At 41.5% G+C, this 27,964-nt stretch overlaps 1 protein-coding gene across 2 annotated transcripts in view; it reads left to right on the forward strand.

The window, feature by feature from the left end:
• The window catches only part of zswim6 (zinc finger, SWIM-type containing 6), a 91,318-nt gene that overhangs the window by 50,764 nt on the left and 12,590 nt on the right, over positions 1-27,964 (forward strand). For both annotated transcript variants that reach the window (XM_049560053.1, XM_049560052.1), the window contains 4 exons: positions 19,606-19,962; positions 23,575-23,723; positions 23,824-23,974; positions 26,942-27,121. In XM_049560053.1, the coding sequence (XP_049416010.1) occupies positions 19,606-19,962; positions 23,575-23,723; positions 23,824-23,974; positions 26,942-27,121 (837 nt within the window). The remainder of the gene's footprint in view (positions 1-19,605; positions 19,963-23,574; positions 23,724-23,823; positions 23,975-26,941; positions 27,122-27,964) is intronic.

Raw genomic sequence — 27,964 nt, forward strand, 5'->3', positions numbered from 1 at the left:
AGGGCTGCCACAATTAGTCGACTAATAGATGACTAATCGACTATTAAAATAATCGGTGACTATTTTAGTAGTCGACTAATCAGTTTGAGTCATTTTTCATAGAAAAGTACTATAAAGTACCCCAAAATACTCTTACTGCAGCTTCTTATGTTCAGATATTGGCAGCTTTACACACTCTCCCGTGACAGTGAACTAAAACCCTTTGGTATGAGTATGAAACAAGACATTAGATGACATAATTTTGGGGTTTGAGCGAGACAGACCGACATTTTTCAACATTTTAACACATTTTTTCAATGAAATGATTAGTCGACTAATCGAAGAAATAATCGACAGATTAGTCGACAATGAAAATAATCGTTAGTGGCAGCCCTAAAGGTAACAATGTGTTTAATGTAAAATCTTAATCTCCTGAACAGGGTTGCAATTATCGATTACTTTCAGTGTTGATTCATCTGCTGAATATTGTCTTAATTAACTATTTTGCTCATAAAACAGTGATAAAAAATGAAAAAACTTCCTTACAGTATTGTAGTGCACGAGGTGACTGCATTAAATGTCTTGTTTCGGCTGGCCAACAGTCCAAAACCCCAAAATAATCAGGTTACTCAGGGTTTTTCCTGTCTCAAAATGAGGCAGAGGTGTTAACATCCTGATCACACTTTGTTTTAACTAGCGATGTGCTTTAGGAGTTCTGATATTAATGGGTGTGTGAAGTGATCTTGTCGACTTCTGTGCTGGATAAGAGTGAAGACATTGAATATTTTTGTTGTATCTCTTTTTGGTGTTGCACTTTGCAGATGGTCCTGATCACTCCAGTCCTGATCAGGACAACTTGTTCTGAAGAAAATTAGGTTGAACCCCGTTGTCTACTAGCCTGGTGAAACCATCCTGATCTCGCGAGCTCATATTCAATTTTGCTCCACAGATCAGTCTGGTCATGCAATCATTAAGGCGCATTCGCAACCGTTTATTACTTTGGTGGCGGGCACGTCATCAGAATAGAAAGGACAAGGAGCGGAGTGAATGCATTTCGTAAACAACCAACTACTGATTTTGAAACTACGATGGTAAATGTGTAGAATGAACTGGAATGTACATTTTCTTTAAAAACAGAGCAAACAGCTGCACTAAAAGCTTTTATTGGAAAAAAAGGATGTGTTTGCCGTCCTTCCTACGGGGTTTGGTAAAAGTTTAATTTACCAACTGGCTCCGTTGATCGGGGAAAAGATGGGAGTCAGTGAAAACCCAGTGGCTATTGTTGTTTCTCCACTAGTTGCTCTCGTGGAGGAGCAGGTCAGAGAAGCGACCAAGCTGGGAATCACAGAATTTAGAATTTATTTGTTCTGCAAATTCAAATAAGAACATCATGTATTAATCTACAAATTCATCAAAGTAAAGTCACAGCCTCTCACAGAAAATGGAAGATACCTAAATATTACAGTGCAAAACATTACAATAAAGTGATTTAACGTAACTTATACACATCTGCAGTCCCAAAAAGGTGCAGGCTGAAGCTACAGCTTATAACACCGACCCTTTTAACAGCACATCATATTTAGCAATCTACAACAGAACAAACCAAATAATGAGTTGTGATCAGGGAAGTTCGAATCTGTGAATGTCTTTCCAACTTTACTGAAATGCAGAGAGCTGCGTTCACAAACAGCGACTGCCTATTGCAGTGGTGTTTGTACGTGCAAGCTGGTGATATAAAATATAACGCTGAACGGCAGGGAAAAAGAGACTTAATAATGACCTACACGGCTGTTACCTGCTTTGCTGTGCCTAGCGTATACAGACATGTCCTTGCTTTCTCTTTGGCAGTTTTGGCATCGCTGCAATTGCAGTTACAAATGATAGAAATCCAGTAAGTGCAGCACTTTATAAATTAGGTTGGCTGAGGAGTGCTACTTCACATATGTAGGTATCCCAAACAGGCGCTCTTTGGATCCAAGGACATTTGTCACCAAAGGAGGGAGAGGTTGGACTTGTAATCTGCTTTGTCATAACCAACAACTCAAGTCTTTATCAGGGCATATCATGATGTCAGTTGCCAGGCAATCAGAGTATCACTAGATAATTGTCACAGATGCAATTAATGAAGTGAGTGTGCTCACAGTCTTTGGTATTATTATATTACTCTTTGGTCATGACTTATGGACAAAAGAAATCACAAGTCTAACCTCTCCCTCTCTTCTTAAGTGCAAAGCTTGTTAGAAAAGTGTTTCCCATGAAGACACCCGTCAGAGTTTTGTCGAGAGCTGGAGGCAGGATGAAATTTGCGTCCGCCTCGTAATTCTCTGCAGGAAAAACCCTGTTAGTTTAATGTGAGAGATAGAAAAGCAGCAAATTCTGTCACTGGAGAACCTGGAACTGTCACAGTTCTTCTTTATGAAAGTGTTCATACGACTAATCATTGCAGCTGTACTTTAAAAGAGATATAGTTGTTGGATAAATGCAGTGAACAGAAGAAATGTAGTGAAGTAAAAGTATAAAGTAGCGTAAATGAAGATGTACTCAGGCAAAGTTTTACCCGATCAAATTAGTTCCTCTCCTCCTCTGACTGGTATCATTTTTATTCATGAGCAGAGAGAGAAAGGAAGATTAATATCTGCGAGTCTGAGCACCCAGTTGGTCTAATCATCATCATAACTCTGTGTTGTGTGTGTGTGCGTGTGTGTGAGGCACTCAGTCGCGGTGACGGAGGATGGATAGAAACTGCGAGGTGACAAATCACATGGCAGCTGAACAGGAAGGCAGCTCCAGCTGGTGAATGAGATGCAGCGAGGAAAAAGAGCTGGTTGGTTGGTGGGTTGTAGGTGCTCAGACAGGAAGAGACGAGATAATGTGAGCCAACAGAAACCAAAATAACAGCACGCAGATAAAGAAGGAGCCGATTGATTCGCAGTGATGATTGTAGTGTTGTTTATCTTGCACACCAGTCACTCCCGCTTGTCTAAGCTGAGCCACTCTCTTCCCCAGAAATGTTGAGCAAGGCTGTGTCTGTCTGTTCAGCCCAAACAGAGAGAGGCTGAGGGTGTGTAGTTCGAGTTTTGATGCACTGCCATGATATGGTGTGACCTGCATCCTGTTTTGACAGTGAGGGGCCCCTCCTTCTCTGTGACGCTGTAGGAAAGTATTCTTCCCTCGCACAGACGTTATGACGTTACGCTGACAGTTAAACGGTCTCTCTCGGTCGACTACAGACAAAGACAAGCCCAGGTAATGTTGCTGAGCTAGTTGTTCAACACACATGCAGCTGACACACACACACACTCCATGTGATTGTGATTTGATAAAACCTGGATTTGTCAGTTCTTGGAGGCTGATATTAATCTGGAGCTGCAAATCTTTATTGAAGGCCACCTGTTAGCTTCTTCTTATTGTCTGTCACATATATAAAAGGTTTCAGTGTTGGATGTTCGTGTTAAATGTGGCCAAAGTTTCAAACAATGAGGTGAACGTATGAAAAGCTAATCCCTTTGAGCAAAACCCTCAGGCTTCAGACGTTTCTGAATACTCTGTTTACAACGGTTTTTATGTCTCCACGCCAGCAGTGTTTTCAGGGTTGTCTGTCCGTACGTCCCATCCTTGTGGACATGATATCAGAAGAACGCCTCAAGGCAGTCTCTTCAAATTTGGCTCAAATGTCCACTTGGACTCGACAATGAACTGATAAGATTTTGGTGGTCATAACTCAAAGGTCATGTCTGTGTGACCTCATCTGTCTCATTCTTGGGAACGTGATGTCCCAGGAGTGTTTTCTGGGAATTTCTTTAAATTTTACACAAATGTTAACTTGGACTCAACGAGGAAGTGATTAGATCTTTGTGGTCAAAGGTCAAGGTCACTGTGACCATGTCTGTTTTTGTTGATGCGATGTCGCAAGAACACCATGAGGGAATTTCTTCAAATATGGCACAAACATTCCCTTCGACTCAAGGATGAACTGATTGGATTTTGGTGGTCAAAGGTCAAGGCCAATGTTACCTTGCATCTGTCTTATTCTTGTGAACACGATATATCAAGAACACCTTAAGGGAATTTCTCTAAATTGGACTCAAACGTCCACTTGGACTGAATTTTGTGGTCAAAGGTCAAGGTCAGTGTGTCCCCCCAAAGTATGTTTTTGGCCGTAACTCAAAAATTCAAAGGCTAATTATGACAAAACCTCACACAAATGTTTAACAGGATAAAATATTGGTGCTGACACTGCTAACGGCTAACAGTCGTTAACAATGCTGAAGAGGGTTTGCGGCCTAAAGATTGAGCTGCTTACTCATCATGAGACCAAAGGGTGGGCACAATGTTTCCACAGCAGCGCTGTTGGGTCAGGATTGCGTTACAAGCTGTAATCACAGAATGAGTGGTGCCGCTAGCTAATGTTAGCTCCCACCAGACCTGGGTAGTGCACAGTGCTGCAAACTTAAAGCAGTAAAATAAACCCATAAGGCCCTGACACACCAATGTGTAGGCAATGTTGAGCTGTCAATGAACATCTGTCACCGTAGTCTTTGTGGTGTGTCCCCCGCTGTTGGCCCTGGTCGGCTTTTTTTCAGCTGATTCAGCGTGTTCAATGTTTCCTGACAGTTGGTGTTACTGTTCACAGGCGCACAGTAAATATGCTCTTTTATTTCAACATTAGATTGTGTTGGTGATGTGCTAACTAGCATCAAGACAGTCTTCTGGTTTCCCCTATTGAAAGAGGATTACAGGTGACTGCCGTCTTCTGGTGTGGAGAGTTATTTTCCTCTCATACAGGTGCAGAATGTACATGCTGGTTGGCTGTCGACTGCAGTCTTTGCAGTGTGTAAATGTGCAGCTTTTTGTTGGAGATACAGCCAACGTGAGGCGACGCAACAGTTGATTTGGTGTCTCTGAGCCTGTAGACCGACATTTGTTGGAAGCATGTTTTCTTGGTTGCTAATGTTGTCAATTTCTCCCTGATTTTCATGTTCCTGCTGGATGATTTTGGTTTAGGAGCTTATGTTGGTGATGTTTTTGCAGTAGAAAGTGTCACTGTTCTACGTTAAAGTCATTCCCAGACTGTCATGACGGTGCAGAGACGCCAAGAGCGCAGGAGAGGTTAAATTATCGATTAACTGTTTCAGTCAATTTTATAGTTGTGGCTTCTCAAATGTGAGAATTCGCTACTGCTACATGGTTGATAGCTGTTCTTCTTTGTCTTCACATTGAGGTTTGTGGATTTTAAAAAAAAACAAACAAAAAAAAAAATTCTGGATAACAGCCGATTGTGTTAGCTCTGTGATTTTGGTGAGGTGGAAAATGAGTCCCATTTTATTTTGTACTGTACAAATTATGACAATTTAATAAGAGGTAATGTTCCATGAAATGACTCAGCTAAACCCTTAAATATTCTGCTGTACAGATGACATGAAATTGGACTGGCTGTTTTTACATTTTAACGTGTTAAAGTTTGTCTCTTGAAAAGAAAGATGGAGCATTTAATTAGTACATCTCCTGAATTATCTTGTACCACATGGTACATATTTCTGTCAGTGATTAAGGAGACTTGGGCATTGTAATATGAAGGATGATGTGACATTTGTTTTCTGTTGTTCTGTAGACTTAATGATTGAGAAAATAATCTCAAGTTGCAGCCCTAGTGAATTGTTACTCAAAGTAACTTCATCTGAGATGACAGGATTGTTTCAGCCTGATAACAACATGTGGTTTATTTAAACCATGATTGACGAACAGAAGAACCCAGGTTCTGAGTCATCGTTTACTCCAATGCACCAACTTGAAGGGAGTGTTCCCTTTTGCTTCTCACTTTATGACCTCTCAGGTCTCACTTTTATAAATGTATGCATGCAAACGTACTGTGTGAATGTAGAGATATGAAAAAGCACTTGCTTACTGGAAAGGGTTGGCCCAGGCACATCTGTTTGTTTTTTAATACCACAACTGCTGCTAAGTAATTTTTACCATGCAGGCATAGTGAGTGGCTCAGCCTCAGTGACGGTCTTTGGGTTTCAGATGTTTCTAAAATGTAAAAAGTGAAACCATATGGACACTCTCTGACGACGCTCAGATATGATTTGAATATATTCTACTATCTGCCATCCTCCCTGCAGGCGGCCTCAACACACACACTGTCGTACAACACACACCACACACCGGTGTCATCAGACTTTTAGCAACCTCAAGGAAGAAACTGCTGTCAGTTCAGAGGTCAAAGGTCACACTGGTGCTCATGAAGAGAAGCTGTTGTACTGCAGTCTGCAGCCGGTGTGTTTGAGTTTGTTTGGACAGATGCAGGTTTTCCTCCTGACTGTTACTTTCTGTGACGTGTCACAACACTGAAGGTACAGCTAATATTTTATATCTCAAAACCTCCTCCAGATAATTAATACAAAATATGAATCAACAAATAAATGAGGATGCATTGTTAATAATTAACACACCTAGTAGTATATAATATAATTCAAATTAGCCTTCTGACAGGCTGAAAAGATGATGCTTTAATTATGCGACTTTAATTACTCCAAATAGGTCACATCTGCCCCGGTTATGACTATTGTCAGGATTGTCTCAGGGAGAGCTTCATGCAAGCCGGTTAAAGTAGGATTATTTTTACACTTTAGTTTCAAAATGTCACAGAGAAATAAATACGGCATGTTTTATGTAAAGTTTATGTTGAAGTACTTTTCTTATATTGCCTAGTAAATGTATTAATTTTTAAAAAGCTTTATATTTTATGTCTGCATCTAGTCAAGACATAATAATATGTTAACTTCTCTTCAGAGACTGGTTGATCTCTGGTGTGAAGAAACGTGTGAAATGAAATTTTGAATGCTGGACTTTTACTTGTAACCGAGTACTTTCATAACTGCGGTATTGAGTCTCATGCATGAGTACTTCCTTAAACACTGTTTTCTCTTTGAGTATTTAAATTTACTTTATACTTATACTCTGCTGTATTTTGGGGGCAAATATTGCTCTCCAATATGTTGATGTCCCAGTTGTAGTTACTTTACAGATTCAGATTATTACTGTAAAACTTCAATTAAAAGCCCAGTCCCTTTTACTGGCCTGGTTAGGCCGCACATTTTGACAAACAAAGGCCTGTCTCTATTAGAGGCCTGGTCTGGTTGCCAAGCAGTTCATTGTTTTTAATAGAAGTTCTTTGGATGTATAAAACCAGGTTGTTGGCTACCTCAAATTATGTGTCCATTCCTTGATTAGCCTGTAAGTTATTCATATTCCTTTAGTCTGTAAGGGTCCTCAGATCAAAAGAATCAAAAGGGTTTATCGTAAATATTAATCCAAGTTGTGAGTATTGTTTTAAACAGGATTAAGTCCGCTGTTTGTTGGACCTAATTTATCTGAAGCCTAATTTTTATACAAGTAATATTCATACTGGTTTAAATAAACAATTTAATTGTATTTTCCCATCTCTGCTAAACAAGAGTTTTGTGTGAAAGGAATTAAAGGCCTGTCCGAAATAAATTGAATTCAGTGATTTAAGCAAATAATAGCCCGGGATATTAATTGAAGTGTTACGGTAATACACAGTAAATTTGGTAAACTATTGATGTATTATCGTTGATCAACTGCTCAGTAGTATGTAAAGCAGTTGAAATTAACAGCTGCAACAATGAAGTGAGGCTTACATCTTAATGCACCATATATATAATTATAATACAATAATATATATTTGTGAAAATGGCCATTCTGCATAAGGAGTACTTTTACTTTTAGTGCTTTATTTTAGTGCTTATACTCATGTACTTATAAGAACACTTGCAAATGCTATACTTATACATGAGTAAAAGATCTGACTACTTCTTCCACCTCTGCTAATAAATGAAAATGAGTCGACACAGACCCTAAAGTGAGTGTAATCTGTATGACTACCCATTGTCGCAGTGTGGAGACTCTCATTATCTCAGGAGATAGTGAGTGCTGATCTAGAGGAGGGAAGTGGTGGCATTAAAGAGGAAACAGAATGCAGAAACAGCTGGAGTTGCACCACGGATGTTCAGGTTACTCTGAGTTAACTTCACTTGTTTCCCAACACATTTGTTCCCACAGAGTTCACAGAGTGTTCTCTCCCATCGGCCTTTTGTTGGCCCGCCTCGCTGACGTGTTGCCTATTCCCACATCGAGTTTTTCCTTTTCTTCCCTTTACTTTCTGGTTATTTTTGTCAGTATCTGTGCTGATGTGATCAAAGACCTGATGTAAATAATTTAGAGGATTGAGGATACTTTCATCTTCTTCTTTTTTTTATTCAGCTCCCGTGAATGCAACCAGAGATGTCAAAGGCTCTTTAGAACAATGTATAATCTTCAATTAATCTCTGTTAGTAGCTTTGGAAAGGAACAGTTCAACATTATGGGAAATATTTAACTGATACCACTCTCATCTTTATAAATAAATATGAGGCTAGAACCAGGAGACAGGGGGGAGAGCTAGCATGTCAGAAGATTAATACATCGGCCAAGAAATAGATATAGGTGATATTTAAGAGAACGCCCACAAAACGTGACGTCCATTTATGTCAAGGGGGGAAACAAGCATTCACTACCATGCTTAAAACCTGCTTGCTTGCTTTATGCTAAGCTAAGCTCACTCTCCTGCGTGTTTCAGCTTCATATTTAACGTACACACATGAGAGTGGTATCGATCTTCTCATCAAACTCTCTGCAAGAAATGCCAAACTCTTCTTTCATGTACATGATTCAGAGGACGTGACATCACTTGTAGCAAACGCACACTCACGATTTAATAAATGACAATCAGATCAACATGTAAGCAAATACTAAAAGCTTTTTATTTGATTTTATTTGCGTCTTCATGGGATTCCTGTGCTCATTAGCAGCAGCAGCAGCAGCTCTGTGAAGATCTCTGTGGAGACCGAGCTGTATCTCTGGAGTGGGAACAAATGCATTTGGAGAGGAGAGGCTCTGGCTGGCCTGCTGATGGTCCTCAGAGGCTAAACAAATGACTTTCACTGAGCACATCGGGAACAGACAGCACTCAAACAAATGCTATTAAAAGACAGGAAAGACAGGGAGGGGATAAATCCTCCTCCGTCCCTTTAGAAGCTTGTTGTGAAACCTCTCACGGCCGTTATTTATCTTAGCAAAGACACACTGACGTGAATATGCTGGTGAGATTGCGTGTTTGTGCGTCCATGATCCTCCACGGAGGAGCCGGCTCCATCAGGGGGCTGAATGTGGACTGCTGGTTGTTTTCTCAGTTATTCTAAAAGTAGAGCTCAAAGTGAACTCAAACTCACCCCATCATTAACATGCATGCGTGTACATGTACTCAGGCGCTGTACTTCAGTACATATTAGATGTACTTGGATGTTTTGTGTTACTTTATACTTTTACTCTTCATTTATCTGAGTTTTAGTTGCTTTGTGTTTTTTTTTTGTGTTTGGGGCACTGTAGAAACATGGCGGTGCAACATGGCGATCATGTAGATATATATCCCATAAATCTAAGTACATTTTGCTGATAATACTTACAACGTGTACTTAATATTTTCAGTGCAATAGTTACTTGTAATGGAGTATTTTCACAGTGTGGTGTTACTACTTTAACCGGAGTAAAGGATCTGAGTACTTCTTCCACCACTGGTCAACATGACAGTGCCTGTGGTGAAGCTGCTGGGTGTTAGTACTGCCTGTTAATCCATGTGTCTACACAGTGTGCTCACATGTATGTTCTGTTTCGTAAGAGTAACTTCCCCAGGGCCCCTGTCCTCCAGGGGCCCCAAAAGCTACGAGCTTACTGTGTGTCAACACGTTTTTGGGTGTATACATCACTAAAACAGAATCAGCTGACATCAGCGGGTCTCAAGTATTTACTGACCTGGTGAGGGTCTATCATGAAGAGGCTCTCTGTGTCAAACTTTTGTTTTAAAACCTTCATCATTCCTTTACCGCACAACAAACCTGGGGCCATGAAGTAATCCACAGCCCCTCCAGGATTTAACAGGCTTTTTTAGGAGAAATGTTGCAGCCTAACATGCCTGACTTCACAGCAGCTTTTCTAAAACATTGCCTCGCATGTTGCAGTGTTTTCAGGCTGAAAAATAGTTGCAACTCATTTGTATAATTCATTGAAGGCAACTTGATTCAGTGAGAATTAAACCACAGTGTTCTGAGGTTGTGATTTACACTCAAATGTTCCCACTAACCCCGCATATTAAATCGAACTCACCTCAATTTGTTTTGCAGTTGCAATAGATGATGAATTGTCTTGTCATTTTTCTTGACGCGCTGTAGTCACTTTCAGGGTGTGTTTTGTGGTAGAAAAGTATCCATTGACAACTTTCTTTTGTGTTCGTGCCCAACGTTGTGGAAGAACGCAACATGCTAAACAGTTTCCCCCCTGTTGTGTAAATTAATGGTGATCACTGTTGGTAAATGTAAGACATTCTTGTTGCACATATCTGCAATTTTACAACAACACACTATGAAGTTAATTAATGCGGGGGACTGCTATGATTGGTGAAACTCACTGGTCAGATTTGTGGTGACTGGACAAAATTGCAAGTTCACGCAGAATTCATGGGGACTGGTTGAATTTGTGTTGCTTGTTTTGATTGTAACATTGAAACGTCCTTGAAGGTCTGATTCCAGCACTGAAAAATGTGCGCTAATTTTAGGAACTGAGGGATTATTGGGCATCTAATTTTGCCTATATACCTTGTCTCTGGCATTTTTAAGGTGTTGTCAGTGCTTCTCACAGTCTCCTAGCAACATAAAACAGTCCATACTAAATCAGGTACAGAATAAACTTTATTAAGCCTTAAGGTATTTTAATCTATGCTTAATATACTTTTGATGCTGCCAACAACACAGGTAGGCTCACATACTTTAACTGTGGGATCAAGCTATTAGTCCATAAATTGTTAAGGCCATCAATAAATCAATGGACAGCTGTTTTGGTAATTAAATAATTGTTTTATCGTTTTTTCCAAGCAAAAACCTAAATATGTGATGGCTCCAGCTTGAAAATTCGAGGAAGTTGTTCAAAATATTTGAGTTTTGGACTGTTGGTCGGACAAAGCAAGACATCAACAAGACCTCAACTTGAGTCAGAGTCCTGTCCAGTTTTGAAAACCCACAACCCCGGTACCCGTTGTTGCATCTAGGTCAAAGCCGCACCTACCTGCACCCCTGATTAAACCCACCTAGGCTCCAGTCCCTCACATTAAGCTGGTTCTCCATTCTTGAATTCCAAATCCAGCGGAGGAGACGTCTCTTTGACTGGATGGTGAAAACATTCAGTCACAGCCAGGTTAGGAAACATGTTAGCATGCTCCTTCCACCACCATCAAACCTCCAAAGGATCCGAACTCCATGTAGGCTGCACCTCATCCTCGGGCTGCAGAGTTTCATGGCTGAAGTCCTCCACGTCGGTGACCAATGAGACCACGGGGTCAAAGGTTACACTTGTGTCATTGACTTTTCAAACATAAAATTGCAGCTTGATAATAGAGATTTAGATGTCAGAATATTAGACATATACTGCACATCTTTTTACTTTGTTTTATTCTGAAAAATAAAAACAACTTTTATTCTCACCGGCTGCCTGCCCTCATGTAGTCCATTTCTGCCCGTGCCCATACCCGTGAATTTATATACTCAGACTCTGCCTTGAGTTGTGGGAAGGTATAACACATTTTTCACTGTTTTTGGACATTTCCTAGACCAAACAATTAATGGAATTATTAGGAAAACGATCAGCAAATTAATCAATAATAAATAAAAGAATTATAGTTCTAGATGAGTGTAGCATCCCTGAGTGCTTTGATAGTTGTTTTAGTGATTGATTCATGTGTTGCCACCACTGTCTCCTCAGATAAAACCACTGCGAGGTGGTTGCACTGTTAAAAGGCCCATCGCTCTCCTCTCACTGGCAGATTGAGTCATTCTTTGTGGCTCCTTTCAAAGAGTTTCCAGTTTCCTCCCAGTGCTCGCTGTGGGCCAGACAGGCTGGTGAAACGGACACTATAAAACAGCAGCTTCTTGTCTGAGTGACCAGACCATTTAGCAATGTCTCATGTGTTGTAAAGACGGCCTCTTTGTTTTTCTGACACAGCTGAGGAATTTCAGTCCGCCCGGGCGCGGAGGACTCCTTCCTCTATGTTGTATTTCAGTGCACGTTGTTATTTCTACAGGTCTGTTTCAAAAGCACGAGCACTGGATTGGAGGAAGAAACAGAAACCTGGCAATTTTTATTTAAACAAATGATAAGCCCTGAGTGTATTTATGGTCACACACACCAGGAGAGCATTGATTAGTATGTTAATACTGTAAGGAGCTGTTGGCGATCACTTAAGAGGGACACAGATTGACCCAGTTAACTCAAATCCTCATTGACCTCATTTTGAGCTCGTGTGGAGGTGCATCCTCCTGCTCCTTATAACACACACTTTAACCCCCCTTTTCTTAACACATTACCCTGTTAGCTATTGGCTCTCAAACCCAGTTGACGTTCGCTAAGACCTCGGTTTACAACAGTAACAGTAGCAGATTCACCCCTCAAACTTTAGACAGAAGTGGACAAAAATAGATTTCTCATTTCTATCAATTTTTGTCTGCTGAAACGAGAAGTGTCACAGCTGTAGCTAGCCAGGTAAATAAGCTAACATTAGCGCCATAAGTTGTATGAAAAGAAGAACCCTGTAAAAGTGATCTTAGGTGTATGTATGTGTAGTTTTAACACCTCAATAGGAAAGACTTTAAGAATGTGGACCTACAGATGTGATGGCCGTACATACTGCTCAGGTTATGTACGTTACTGCAGCGTAAAGACCAACCACCAACCAAATAACCCTAAACATAATTAGCTAACGATATGCTAACTCAGGGTCTTGGAAGTAAAATTGGGCTAGGTTACTACTGTAGTAGAGAGTAAGCTAATTAGCTTTGCATGCTAACGTCCATCCGTCCATCCATTTTCACCCACTTATCGGGGGCCCGGTCACGGGTGCAGCAGGCCGAGCAAACCACCCCAGACGTCCCTCTCCCCAGCAAAGCTTTCCAGTTCCTCCTGGGGAACCCCAAGGCGACTCCAGGCCAGATAAGATATGTAATCCCTCCAGCGTGTTCTCAGTCTGCCCTGGGGCAGTTTGCATCTTACTTGCAGTGCATCAAATACCGCCACTTTTTCACGCCCCCTGATGTTTGATATGAACGCAGAAGGCAGCCTTTAGCATCTTCATGAGACGCAAACCGTGATGTTAAAATTGATGGTTATCACACTGTGTACATTTGCTTATCTACGATATTGAAAAAATGCAACTGGACCGAAAATCAACTTAATTTTGGTTATTATTTTGGACTTGATTTTGGACTGGAAAAAATGGTTTTAAGTAGGGTTGCAGTCATAAAAATTTTCTGTAGTACCGTGATACCGCAATGTTTTCTGAGATGGTTATCGTACCATGAAAATCTCATATCGTTACAGCCCTAATAAAGAGTGAGAAAGGCCATGTAGGGGAGGTATGGGTCAAAGAAAACCGGACTTTGATCCAGGAGACCACAGTTCACATGCACTGTGAAAGGAAAAGTCAGTATTTGAGCGTAACGTTGGGCGAGTTATGTACAGTTATCATGCACTGACATCACTCAAGTAATGTATTTACATAACGTTACATATTCATTTTAACCCCAAACATGACCTTTTTCTCTAATCTTAACCAGGTTTTGTTTCCTCAACCTAACAGCGGCCGTTTCCCAACATTACCCAGGTGATACAATATGTTTCACCTGTGTGGCCTGCACACCGACAGTTTGTCAATATTTGACAACCTGGGATGAGAACGTGTTGCTTACAGAAGATAAACACACTGTTTAATCAATTTATTTTGACTTTTGTTTTTGGATAGACTTAACGAAGAAACTACCACCTAAACATTGCATTTTCTAAAGCCCCACATACATCGCTTCAACACGTGGAGATCCAATGCTTGACAGGCCTTACCTTTATGCATTATGGTACCAGTTCCCATGGTGATGCATGATCCAATCAGTTGGCAGAAATATGTTTCATCCACACCATAAACTTATACAAGTGTTGATGGGAAGCTGATCTGAAACCAGTGTTTAAGCACAGATGGTAATCAGCACACCGTGACCATTGATTGGTTGTTTACTTCTCCTTCCTACAGCCCCGGAGGTGCTTCTGTATCTCCACGGGTGACAGATTAGGTTCCCCATTGTCACAACAAGTACACACACGCACACGCACACACAAAGCACACCTTGGCTGAGGAGCTCTCACTTACGCCTGACTGGCCAGCTTTGGAGGCTGAGCTGACTGAATGGCTGTCTGATGTGTGAAGGAGGGAGGAGAGGGGAGGTTGGTGTATGTGGCTTTAGTGTGCTCAGAGTTAAATGAAGGCTTAGGCCACATAACGCCTCATTCCCACTGCACGACTCGAACTAACTCGACTCACTTTAGGTATCAGGTCCTTTTCTGTATTTTGTTTTCCAGTGCAGACAACACCCTGTCTGCAAAGGCTGGATTCTCAGCAACCAAACAGAGGAATGTCGGCACTTTGTTAACTGTATGCCATCATTTTGTGAGCTGCCATTTTATAAAAGCTTCGCACATGAATTTAAAAAATTGTAATCGCTATTGACTTGAGCTTGTCTATTTAAGAATGGCAGCTTTGTGCAGGATGTGACACGCAGCTGACTGTTCTCTCTGACCAGTCAGTGGCCTGAAGTGTTTTACCTCCACCTTCTGGTATCGCTCAGCTTGCTGGTAACCTCGACTGAGTTGGTACCAATAGCAGTACCAGGTACTATCCACAACTTTTGCTGATTGAAAACCAAAAACAAATGTGTCGTTTGAGCTGTGCCGTGTCGTACCAAGCAGTGGGAATGCAGTTTTAGTGTTCAGTGTTGCACACAGCCTGAAGGTCTCCTCAGGCTGAACTCTGCAGGGAGCTGAGATTCTGCTCTTTCACAGGCGTGAACGTCCTGGCCTTGTTTTCAACCCCCCTCCCTGTTTTTCCCCTCCTCACTGAGACATCATCCTTACTTAATCCTATAGAGACAGCTTAAGTCAGCTACCTCGGGCTTAATTGGGAGTGAAGTGTTAAACCTCGGTTTCCAGGCGAGTGTATTCAGAGTATCAGTGGGTCGTAAAAAGTCTGATTAAAGCACTGAATGTAGTTTCTTCATAAACAGGGCCTTTAGCATGTATTCTTAATTCAACTTACAAATATCTTTTCTCGTGTCTGTCATACACAGTTATGTTGTTAATACAGTGTTTTCATATCTGATTGCAGCCTGTTAGACACCTATAAACTAAAGTTGCAAATACTTGTATTTCTGCGAGATAAAGCAGCTCAGAGGTGTAGAATTTTAGCACAGACTAAGGTCTGTAATCCATAATTTGATTGGATCCATCACCCTTATTCACGTCTTCTTTTCAAGAGTGTCGAATGTGATTACTCATATCTGTACGGTAGCCTTTTTGTAGCTGGAGCCAGCAGCTGTTGAGCTTAGCTTAACACAGGGATGTCCAAAGCCTGGCCAATGGCTCACAGCTTGTCTTGGCCACGTAATACTGCTCAATTAAGCCAGCTCACGTTGCATTTTTTTTGCTGTTCACTTCATGATGGCAAGCCTATGATACAGTTTGTGGACATGCACCAAGTACGAACTAAGCAGGTGGAACTATAAACGGACGGTAAACAAACAAGCAAACAAACAGTTGTCTAGCAGTAGACGTTTCCAGCTAGGTAGCATACATGACCACAGCAAAGAAATGTAAAGTCAGCGAGGGCCTCCGCTATCAGGAGTGGAGAAAAGTTTAATACTTTTTTGCTGATAATGTGATGCTGTTCTGTTTTTTAAAACGACCCATATGAAGCGATAAGCAGCTGCCCCCAGTGTCCGAAATTAACTTTTTGACTCACCGTCCTAAGGGGCAAGTAGCGTTAAAAAATCCATCAGCCAGGTACATTTTTACTGGCCAAAATAATAAATTGCATTTTTGGGTCACATATATGTTTGTTTTAGTAAATTTCATTAAGGTAATATGGTATGAGGTTGAATACACACTTAAAGAAGAGGCCAGAGCAAAATTTGCCCATGGCTGTTATTCTGAAAGGTGAGAACGGGAAGAGAGAAGCTGTAATGCGCAGTCATTGACAACGTGGGAGACAAAGAGTTTGTCATTTTAATTCAGACTACAGTTACACTTGTTACTGTCATAATTATAGGTGTAACTCATAACCCTCAGCTGCACATTAGCATTGCGACAGCGAGCAGCAGACTGGCGGCAAGTGGTATTTCCATATGGTAAACAGTGCCGCAAAACTAGGAGCGCTCGAGGCTATCAGCCCACAGCACTATTAATATGCATGTAAAAACACATTTGTAATGTATGTGTGTGTGTCTGTGAAGCTCTGACATTGACAGCAGAGGAGCTGCAGAGCAGTGCGCCCCTAAATTAAACCAAAACATGCTACAGACACAGCATAGGTTTTTTATTATATGACTATTTTGTACAAACATTTACGGTCGTCCTCTGATTCACTCGCCAAATGGATAATCTACCTGCTTTTGGCGCTTGGCAGGTATTAAATTCGACCCTGCTAACCCCCTCCAAAAAGTTTGGACACCCCAGGTTTAGCATGAAGACTGGAAACATGGAAACAGTTAGCCTAGCTGTCTGTCCAGAGGTTACAAAATTTGCCCGTCAGCACCTCTAAAGATCATATTGTTTGTTAAATCTGTAGGAAAACAAAATGTAAAATCAAAAAGTTGTGGTTGCCGAACCATTTCTTGGCCAGGTTGGCTGTTCTCCCCTGCTTCTAGTCTTTATGCTAAGCTAAGCTAACTATCTTCCTCCAGCTTCATATTTAATGCATAAACATGAGAGCGGTATCAATCTCCTTGTATCACTCCTGGCAAGAAAGTAAATATTTCCCAAAATGTTGAAGTAATTATATCATGAGGAGCTGTTGTTGTATGCTGCTGGATTTATAGTAAATCACTGGAGGTCATATCGTCCCTGCTGGTTTTTCAGCAGTGGAAATACGAAGCTCTTAAAAGTCTAAAATGTAGCTTGCAGATTCGCTGGTATTCTGCTGGGAGTGAAGGAGTTAAGTTTGGTTGCTATGCAGTGCACAGAGCTGTATTATGCAAGCTGTGAAGCGCAGACACACAGAGAGGAAGTGCATTACAGAATGCTGAGCTCAGGGCTTTGGCTCGCCGCCAAGCGTACACTCCTGCATGTGCACACACACACTCAGCTGAGGGCATACCGATTTTTCCAGCAGCACAGTGATCCTCCTCCTCCTCCTCCTCCTCCTCCTCCTCCTCCTCCTCGAGTCACTCTCTCTGTTTCTGTTACGTCAGTAGTTCAGCTGTGGGCCAGGCATGACTGGGGCAGGGCTGCGTAACGGAGAGCACCATGCTTTTCTCTGTGTGTGTGTGTGTTTGTTTAAAAGACAGGATGTGGATTTTGTGTGAACTGTCATCCAAAGTGTGTGTTTGTGTGCATCTGCTCAGCAGGAAAATCACCTTGCTTTTTTTTTTTTTTTTTGTCGTCTGTAGTTTGACTCTCAGATATTGTTTTGTACGGCTCTTTGTGTTTTCGCCCAGCTCCGTATCACACACGCGCTCCACCACATACACAAACACCTACTCTGTTTACAACGGTCTTCCACCCAGCAGGGGTGATATGTGTCAGCTCTGTGGTGTGTGTCACAAGTATGAGAACATTTTTGCAAAGTGGAAATCGGATCTCACAGCTAATGTTCCAGAGTGAATAACAGCTAGTATTTTGTGCACCTGTTTATTTTTGCTCCTGTATCATCCTCACTGTTAACTCTTTACGTCTTGGCATGTGCATATTCTGAATTTGCACCTACTGTTACTTTTTATTTTTACGATTCCTATGACTAACTGCCTTCTTTTTGTGTGTATTTTGATTTTGCACCTCAGCGTATACTGTGACACTTACCATCTCCCTGTTTTTTGTGTTTTTTGGTGATCTTTTATTTTGTTCATTTTCACTCTTTCCTACTTTCTTCTGCAACTGCTGCACACCAGTTTCCCTCTGGATAGAAACAGCTTTATCTTATCGTATGTTTTGAACTGTTTGTCAGACTTGCGTAACGCAACAAAATGTAAACTCCGTTGTTGCACCATTTCAGCTGCATTATCGCCACTGCAAACGTTTTATTATGATCTTGTGCAATGTTCTGACAGCTGTTATCATACATAGGAAAACATACAGCTCTGGAAATATGTGGCTCTACAGATAGCGTTTTCAAATCTGTGTTCGTCACAGGTTTTCATTCAAATGGAAAATGACACTCGCCTGGTCGTGTGGAAGATCCTCCTCTTCAAACCAGAAAGCATCAGCGTTTATTTTCCTGTCAGACTCTGATACTTGAGCTTCGAGAAAGCTGAGTTCAAGAAGTTTAAGGTCAAATCCACATGGAGCCCTGCTTCTCCGTTTATGTTTGCATTCCCTCAAACACACATAGAGACCTATAGGAGAGGCTCTCGGTACAATAGCAGGTCTCTCTGTCTGTGGTGAAACGATCCTGACAGAGGGCGGAGGTGTGCAGGGGAAGGAAAGCACTGATGTGTTGTGGAAGGGAAATGAAAAGGAAATGAGAATATTTGGGAGAGCTTTAAGCTCGCCTCCCTCCCTCGCCTTTCACTCATCTGTCTCTCTTTAACTTCTTTTCACCAGATGAAAGTTTGGTTGAACCACGATTTTTAGGGAATATCTGGTTTGAATTTTCTTTCAGGGGGAAATTTCTCACAGAATCAGCAAAATGTAGAAAAGTACTTTATGTGCAAGTTTTAATTTTTTTGGCATTTAAAGTTTGAAATGCAGCTTCATTCATAATGTTGATATTTGACTTCTAAATTTGAATTTCGGGCCTTTTTTGCACGTCTCATCATTGTGTTTAAACCTGGTATTTGTGCAAAGTTGCAGACAAAGATTAGGCCACACTAATGTTATTAGTATTTTACTATTTGTAGAATAATATTCCAGTGGTGGCTACATACGATTATTTCCAACTTGTGTGATACAAACATTTCCAGCGTTATGAAGTCCGAAAGTTAAAATTTTTTGTAAAAAGATAGAGGTCATTATTTTTGAAAATTCACAACATGTTTTTATCTAAAGAAATATTCAGCTTCAATCCGCATCTGTTGACGTTTAGCCTTTGAAAATTATTTCACTGCATCAAAAAACTGTTCCCCGCACACTAATGGAGTCATGCCTGTATTAACTGGGTGGTCTGATAGCACTATAAATTACATTTATTCATTAAAGAAAGTTTATGTAGGTGGTGGAGACCAAAATAGAGCTAAAAGAGGGAGAATATTGGTCAGGAGGAAAAAACAAAATTGAGCCAATATCGATTCAAAAATTGAAAATGTGTGTGTGTGTGTGTGTGTGTGTGTGTGTGTGTGTGTGTGTGTGTTCACAACTTGTTTCTGCTGCCCCCCTAGAGGCTAAAAACTCTTGTTCAAGGTTTACATATGTTCTTATTCCTTTTTTTAAACAGACTCCATGCTTATTAACTTCAGATGATTAACTGTAAATATGTTCTGTGTTTCTCTGCAGGGTTTCACCTCAGCGGCACAGTAAGGGAACCCGCCACATCCTCCGAGCCCGAGCTGGTCTGCAACGTGAGCGTCAGCTTCGACCGCTGCAAAATCACTGCAGTAACATGCAGCTGTGGCAACAAGGACATATTCTACTGCGCCCACGTCGTGGCGCTCTCGCTGTATCGGGTACGGAAGCCCGAGCAGGTCAAACTGCGCCTGCCCATCTCAGAGACGCTATTCCAAATGAACAGAGATCAGCTGCAGAAGTTTGTTCAGTACCTGATCACGGTGCACCACACAGAGGTGCTGCCGACGGCACAGAAATTGGCTGATGAAATACTGTCGCAGAACTCTGAGATCAACCAGGTTCACGGTGAGTGAAGGGGTGGGAGTAATGGTGGTCACATGTGATGTCAGAGGAAGAACAGGATGAACTTCGTCCTTTAACATGATGCAGCACACACACACACACACACACACACACACAACGTAAAGCAAATGTGGGTTCTTGTGTTAGATTTCCTCCATCTCGCACCAGTGGTGGTCCAGCTGGAGGCTGACATCCTCAGAGACGACTCAGGAAAAACAAGCTGTTTAGGGAGAACAGGAGGAAAACACTTTGATCACAAACACACACACACACACACACACACACACACTTAAATCAGGTCAGGTTTGACTTGAGCACGTTGCAGGAAAGTTTGTGAGGAGACTTGTTATGTTATGTGTTGTTATGTGCATCACAGAAACATTCATGGTGTCCACAGGGGTGTTTTTGGACGTGACGGGTCGTGCCACCTCTCAGCATGAGATGGGTGTGCCTCTACACATGGGCTGCTCCCGTATTTCAAACTGGGCCAACATGACAGCTCGTGTGGAAATTTTCTCTTACATTACAAAATACGTAGTTCACAGAAATGTTTGTTTGAGATGAGAAATGAGCCATGCAGTTGCTGAATCTGTCTCCATTTTGATCGACAACTTTTCGTCTAAATGTTTGTTGGGAGTTTCCAGAGGCGGCGAGTTGCACCAGACATCCCTGATTTGCATAAAGTAGCCTAGATTAAACTTAATGCAAATGAGAAGCGGATGCCTCGTCTCTGGAAACCCAACACAGCACAACCAGAGTTTATTTCTTGGCTGCTTACTTAGACACTGAATGAGAAGTGAGGAAATGACGGATCCTGTGGACATGAAGTGTAGAATATAGAGGGTGACCGATTCATCTGTTTGGCTGACTAATCAGCGCCGATAGGACTTTATATAAACTTAATGGCAGAACAGGGCTTCGATAGTGGCCGATAGCTGTAACCTCCTCTTGTCACATGGGTACGGCTGTAAGTTTTGTAGTATTTGTTATTACATGTCAGTTCATTTCATGGTGTGTATCTTTAGTAGCAGTCACTGCGTATTTGTCCACACATTTTTGTCTAATAACTTAAGATCCAGATGTTCGGGAGGTTTTTACCATGAGCTGAAATATCCACAGAGGTCTCTTCCTCTCCAAAACAAACAGACCAGGTGATTTAAACAAGTAAAAACACTGCATATAGCAGTTCCACTGTTGCTGTTGCCACTCTTGTTGCAGAGGGGCTGCTAACTATGGTGGCTGACTTGAATATAACTATCTAGAGTGTTTGGTTTGTCTGTTCTGGGCTTCCATAGAAACATAATAAATAGACAGGCTGAATGGCAGAATATACATTAGTGCATGTATCATGTGTAGATATTTCACAGTTGGTTTATTCAGATATTACACACGAGTGATGACTGATGGTCCATAGTTTCCTGGAAGCAGTGTTGGTTGTACAGTCTGACAGCAGCAGGAAGGAAGGAGCTGTGGTATCTGTCCTTCAAACACTGCGGGTGGAGCAGCCTGTCACTGACGGAGCTGCCCAGTGCTGTCAGAGTGTCCTGCAGGGGGTGGGACATGTTGTCCATAAGGGATGATAGCTTGGCTATCATTCTCCTTTCTCCACCGCCTCCACTAGGTCGAGGGAACATCCCAGGACAGAGCTGGCCTTAGAAGGAGCCGTGCACATGCTGCGTCATAACCGCCTGGAAAACACGAGGTCGAAGTCGGGCACTGGGCGCTACTCTTGTGACATTCCCGTGCCAGCTTTCAAGAGCGCAGAGGCAGGTTGCGTCTGGGGTTGCTAAGCAACCTTAAGAAGCAACCAATCATAGCCTGTTTACCTGAAATCCTGAGTGCAGAGCTGATCTTCCTCCAGGCGCTGTTGTGTGTCGGCCAGTCGTCCGTGGGACAGATGTAAAGGTCTCGTAGCTCTGCACTAAAATGATCAACTTCCTCTCCATATTTATCAGACTGAAATTTACTGTTGAAGGGAAAGATATATGTCAGCTGTGATTGGTTGTTCCTTGTCACATGACAGTTGAACTCAGTTTATCTCAAGGTGCAAACATCATGCCCTGAAAAATAGGTGCTTGGGAACGCATGCACGCCACAATGGTGCTGCTCTGGTGTTTGAACACACCTGCTCCGCGTCGACATTGAAAACCATGAATTTGAGTGTGCAAAAAAACAAAGGGCATGTGTACAGATGCTAAATGCTTTTGTGAAGGTTTCTGTTTACATGAACCTCACATATTTAGTGTTGTGTTTTTATAAACTGCGGCAGAATACATGTTTGTGTTTTATGGCACACTCAGTTACTTCTGGATGTAGCTGATTACATAATAAATGGCACTATTTTGGGATGTGTTCTGAAGTAGAGTGTAACTTTGTGTTACAGTACATGTAATTCACCATTCCAGTTTGTTTACATGTCCACAGTTTTGTTATAAAACCATAACTGACCCCAGTGACATGTGTTCAGTAGTTTAATGACTGTAAACATGTAAATATCATGTCTGTCTGAGGGAGATTTGATCTGCAGGTACCTGGTGTGTGTACACTTTAGACTGCAGTTCAGATGTACTCTGTTCAGCGCTTTAATGTACATGTTGCAGATAGTTGAACCTACTTAGCTGTTGAGTCTCATGGATTTAAGCGTCCCCAGTGACACATGTTACGTGTTGTCGGCTGGTTAAAGTTGCAGATTTTGCAGTTTATAGTATTGATCAGTGTTTAAGCTTAACCAGCACTGCATTAATGCAGAAGATGTGTGCTGATGTAGGCACATCCATGTCTGCCCCTCCCTGAATGACACTGATTTTTATTTAATGTAGCCAGTGCTGGAAAGTTACTAAGTACATTTACTCAAGTACTACTGATATACAAATTTGAGGTACTTGTACTTGAGTATAAAGTGTAATGACTTTGTGACCTGTTTTAAAACTTTAAGTCTGTCGATGAAAGCATGGAGAGCAGTCGAATTTGAAGTGGAGTAAATTGAGGATTTTAATGTTTTTTTCAATTTAGTATTAAAATAATTAAAAAAAACTTTACATTTTATAATATTATAAGGGCTTTTATTTTGAAAAACAGTGATTTATCTGGGCCACCCGGTAAACTTGTTACCATCTGGGGGCTTTTATTTTGAAAATTTAACATTCTCCAGCCTTAGCAGTAAACTTCTGTTTCCATTTGAGGGGCTGTTATTTTGAAGAATCCAGCTCTGTTACCATCAGGGAGCTGTCATTTTGAAAATTAAGCATTGTCTGCGCTCCCCTTGTTAACTAATTTTACCATTTTGGGGCTTTTATTTTGAAAATACAATCTTGTCAAGCCCTCACAGCAAGCTTCTGTTACCATATGGGGGCTTTTACTTTGAAAAATAAGCCTTGTCCAGCCCATACACTAATCTTTGTCACCACTGGGGGCTTTCATTTTCAAAATATAGCCATGGCCAGCTCTCACAGTAAACATTTAAAATTATTTCTAGACTGTGGTATTGTTGCTTTAATATGAATAAAATATCTTCCACCACTGACTGAAGTAAACTGATGAATAAAAGTCAGTATTAGTCTAATGACATTAAGCTCTCGTAGTGAGTCCCTGACTGATTTCCTCTGTTGCGTTCAGGAGCTCCAGATCCGACGGCGGGCGCCAGCGTGGACGATGAGAACTGCTGGCATCTGGACGAGGAGCAGGTTCAGGAACAGGTCAAGCTCTTCCTCTCCCAGGGCGGGTACCATGGCTCGGGGAAACAGCTCAACTTACTGTTCAGCAAGGTAACACAATCATTTCCAACACACACCATCATACAGCGCTGTGCCGTGGTGGCAGCTGAGTGGCAGCGTTTACCCACAATGCACCTTGACGTGTCTGCAGGTGAGAGAGATGCTGAAGATGAGGGACTCCAACGGAGCTCGTATGTTAACGCTGATCACAGAGCAGTTCATGGGCGACCCCAGACTGGCGCTGTGGAGGCAACAGGGGACCACCATGACTGACAAGTACAGGCAGCTGTGGGACGAACTAGGTAACACACACACACACACACACACACACACACACGGAAGTTCAGCAGCATATTTGGTGACTGCAAACCGCACATTTACTCAAGTACTGCACTGAAGTACTATTTTAAGGTACTTATACTTGACTATTTCCATCTAATGCTACTTTATACTTTTACTCTACACGTCACACTGACGCAGACCTCCTGTCTGTCTCTGTAAGCTGAAACCATTTCCCTCAGTGGAAACAAAGCTTTGATTTACTTTAATTTCACAGATAAGAAACAATAAATTGTGAAGACAATAAAGCCTCCACAAAAATAGCATTTTAAGTCCTGTGTGTGATTTATCCTGGCTTCATATGAGCAGAGGAAATCTCTGCTAGCTGCTAGGCTAATTTCTACAATGTAAAATGCCATAGGCTTGTGCTAATAACGTTAGCATGTTGTATTTGTGGGGAAAATGTGTCCAGATAAAGACAAGTGTTTGTCTGTGAATGCTGTGAGTTATAGTGAAGCTGATTTGTGTACTTGTGTTTGAAACTGTCTCTATTAAGCCATGTTTAATGGGTGTTTAATGTGTGTTTAGAGTCAACTAAACTTTACAGCACTTCACAGAAACTCCGCCGCCAGCTAGTGTTTGGAGGTGTAACTGCAGAGTGACACAGACACACCACCGCACAAGTATAAATGCTCACAACGGCGTATGCCACGTGCGTAAATGCATCGAGTTGCTGCCACGTGATTGGCTCATTAGCTATTATAATTATATAACAGGCAGTTGAACTAGTGTACCTAATAAAGTGGCAGTTGAGTGTTTATATATTTCCTGGTGTTTCACAGATGAGATCGTACCTGTGCAGCAGCAGCAGCAGCACCTTGGCTCACTGTCACAGGATCAAACCGTCAGTCTGCAGCTGAAGAAACGACTTCTGTTTATTTGTTTGTGATTTAAAGTTAAAAAAAAATCCCCTCAAAATAAGTCGGGCTTCACTTTAAACCCAAACTGTGATGCAACCTGTAAAAGGCGACAGCCTGCAGGTTACACTGCTCCTCTCTCCCCCCTGTTGTTGTTTTCCTTCACCCCTCCTCCTCCACCTCCCTCTGCTGTTGTAGAATCTTGCTCTGCATTTCATCACTCACGTCTGACTTCATTTTCTCGCCTGTGTTTTCCCTCCTCGTTGTTGTCCTTGAAGCAGCCCTAACAAAGAGACGGAGGATAAAGCCTCTCTCCTCCTGTCCCCTCCCCCCATCCTCTGCCTCCCTCCTGCTTTCACCTCCCCCTTCCCCTCACCTCTCCTCCTCTGTCCTCCCTTTTTTTTCTCACTTCACTTCCTTTCTTTTCTCCTCCTGCTTCATTTTGTCATCTGTCATCCTTTATTTCATCCCTTAACATGTTCATTGTTCCTTCCCTCAGTGTCTTCATGTGTTTTTCAATCTGTGTCCAGCGTCTTCATGTTTTTACAACAATACCATTCTCTCTGCTCACGTCTGCACGCTGCTTTACAGATCAATTCAACGTTTAAGTCATTTATTAAGCAAAAATAACAAATAATCTCTGGTCACAGCTTCTTAAATGAGACGATTAGCTGCTTTCCTTTGTTTTATATCACGGCACGTGCACCAAGCGCCACTGTAAATAAGATTTTGTTCTTTAAGACTCACCTGGGTAAGGTGAAATAGAAATAAATTAATAAATACTGTAAAAATAGGAGATTTTATGACATAACATTGGACATGATGTTGATTTTTCACTATATGGCCCACTTACTGATAATGAAAATGATGGTTAGCTGCAGCAGTACGTCTTTATCTGTGTACCGAACTGATTTGCAGACCAATATAATGTCCTGTAACCTGTCATACCTTATTAATATTAGCTTTTTACTTGGCTTTACACATGTATATATTATATATGACGTGTTTTGCATCACTGAGACTATTGTTGGGATCGTGCCTTTGCGGTCGCTGCTCCAAAACTCTCGAAAAGCCGTCCACTCTCGATCAAATCCTCCCCCTCCATTGACACTTTAAAGACAAATCTTAAAACGTACATGTTTTCAGTGGCCTTCGGTTGTTTGTGGGGTTTTATATTTTAGTATTTTATCATCTTTACATGTATGTAATTGTTCTTATTGGTGTTATTCTCTTGCTATATATTTGTGTGTCATTCTTTTATCTTGTACAGCACTCCTTAGTTTAAATAATAAGACTAATAACCACATTTCCACCTCAGAAGTAATATTTTATTCACATTCAGCACCTGCAGTAAATCATTAAAGTACTCATAGTTATATTTTTGATGAGCAGGAGGTTGTTTTCCGTCTTTGTTTCTTTCCTGTGAATGATCAGGAAAAACTACAGAGCATTTAATCTAGTCAAGTTTTCTGTGTTACCTGAAAGCGAGGTGATAAATTAGCAGATTCATTAATTAATTGACTAAAATGCCAAACAGTTTACGGTGCCAGCCTCTCAAACGTGAAAACTTGGAGCTGTTCCTTCTGTCACGTTCTACTGAACTGAATATATTTGTGTTCAGGGCCAAACAAGGAAACAGCGGTGGAATATTTTTAGTTTTTGTCTGGTAGTTTTTAGACCAAGTGATTAATCAAGAATGGAAAATAACTGTTAGATGCTCAGATTAGCTCTGGATAATTAAACTTTGCAGCTTCAGCTTTATTAGAAGGAGGTGATAATGAAGCCGAGGGACGAGTCTGGTTGTTTGTGTGTTTGCTGCAAAATTTGGAGTAATTTTTTTTTAAACAATCTTTTTTTAAATGTGAACAGTAACATTTCAACAAAGAAAATAATATCCCCAAACCTGGAAATAAAATAAATAAATAATAAAAGTACATAAATAAATAAAGGAAATAATAACGTGAAATTACAGCAAAATATGTATCACTCCTTTATCCTGCAGTACAAGCGGTAATCATTAAAGTGTGTGTTGTGTCTCTGCCTGTGTGTGTGTGTGTGTGTGCGCGTGTGCAGGAGCCCTGTGGATGTGCATTGTGCTGAACCCCCACTACAAACCCGAGCAGAAGGGCTTCTGGCTTCGACAGCTTCGCAGGTGGAACAGCGTGGACGTCTGCCCCTTGGAGGACGGTAACCATGGCAGCGAGCTGACCAATCTGACCAACGCTCTGCCCCAGGGCCCTCCTGGTAACCCAGGTGAGATGACACCCGAAGACGAGACGACGACTTCGCATCCCCTTTTCTTTTTTAGATTTCCAAATCCTCTCCTTCATCATGTGTGAAGGTTTCTTTCTTTTCTCTCCTCCTCCTCCTCCGCCTCCTCCTCCACCTCTGTATTAACACTGTTAAGTCTCCTCTCCCCCCTCCCCCCTCTCTTTTAATCAAGTCTCCTTCCTTCAATCTCTGTGCCTGCGAGCCTTATTACCTTTTTAGTGTGGCTAATAGAATGAGCCTAATAACACAGTTGAGGTCCTGCAGCCTTTTTCCACCAATTCAGGGAAAATACAGACACACGAACGTTTCTATCAGGTGGTAATAAAAATGTTTCGAATGAGAAGGCAGGCGCGGTTATTACTGCCGCTGTTTTGTCTATAATGGTCCTGCATTTGTTGCCTCATCGACTTTTTTTTAATCCTGCTATAACAGGATTTTCAAAGTCTGACACTGGGGGCCCTCGTCAGACCGACTGGAGACAACAAATCAAGTTAATATTAAATAATTTTTTCACTCCTGTTATTATTACTTTTTGCCTTACGTTTATTTCTAATTTTCAGAACCACAGGCTGTGTAATTAGGGGATGTAAAAAGGATGTAGGAAGGGTTGCGTTGTGAGCCTAATTTTTTAGCCTATATTTGTTTGCATTTTGCAAATTGGCACCAATAAGAGTGTGACGAATTGGCTATTAGCAGCTCCTGTTTGCAGTGTACCCATGGATAGGCCTCACTGGGTCATTGTGATACTGATGAAAACTTTAAAAAGGTGATGATTCTCAGGCAGGTTCTGGAGCAATAAGAAGTGTCTGTATTCTATGACTTTTG

The sequence above is a fragment of the Epinephelus fuscoguttatus genome, linkage group LG18 (genome assembly GCF_011397635.1).
Source record: "Epinephelus fuscoguttatus linkage group LG18, E.fuscoguttatus.final_Chr_v1".
In the NCBI taxonomy this organism is placed as follows: Eukaryota; Metazoa; Chordata; class Actinopteri; order Perciformes; family Serranidae; genus Epinephelus; species Epinephelus fuscoguttatus.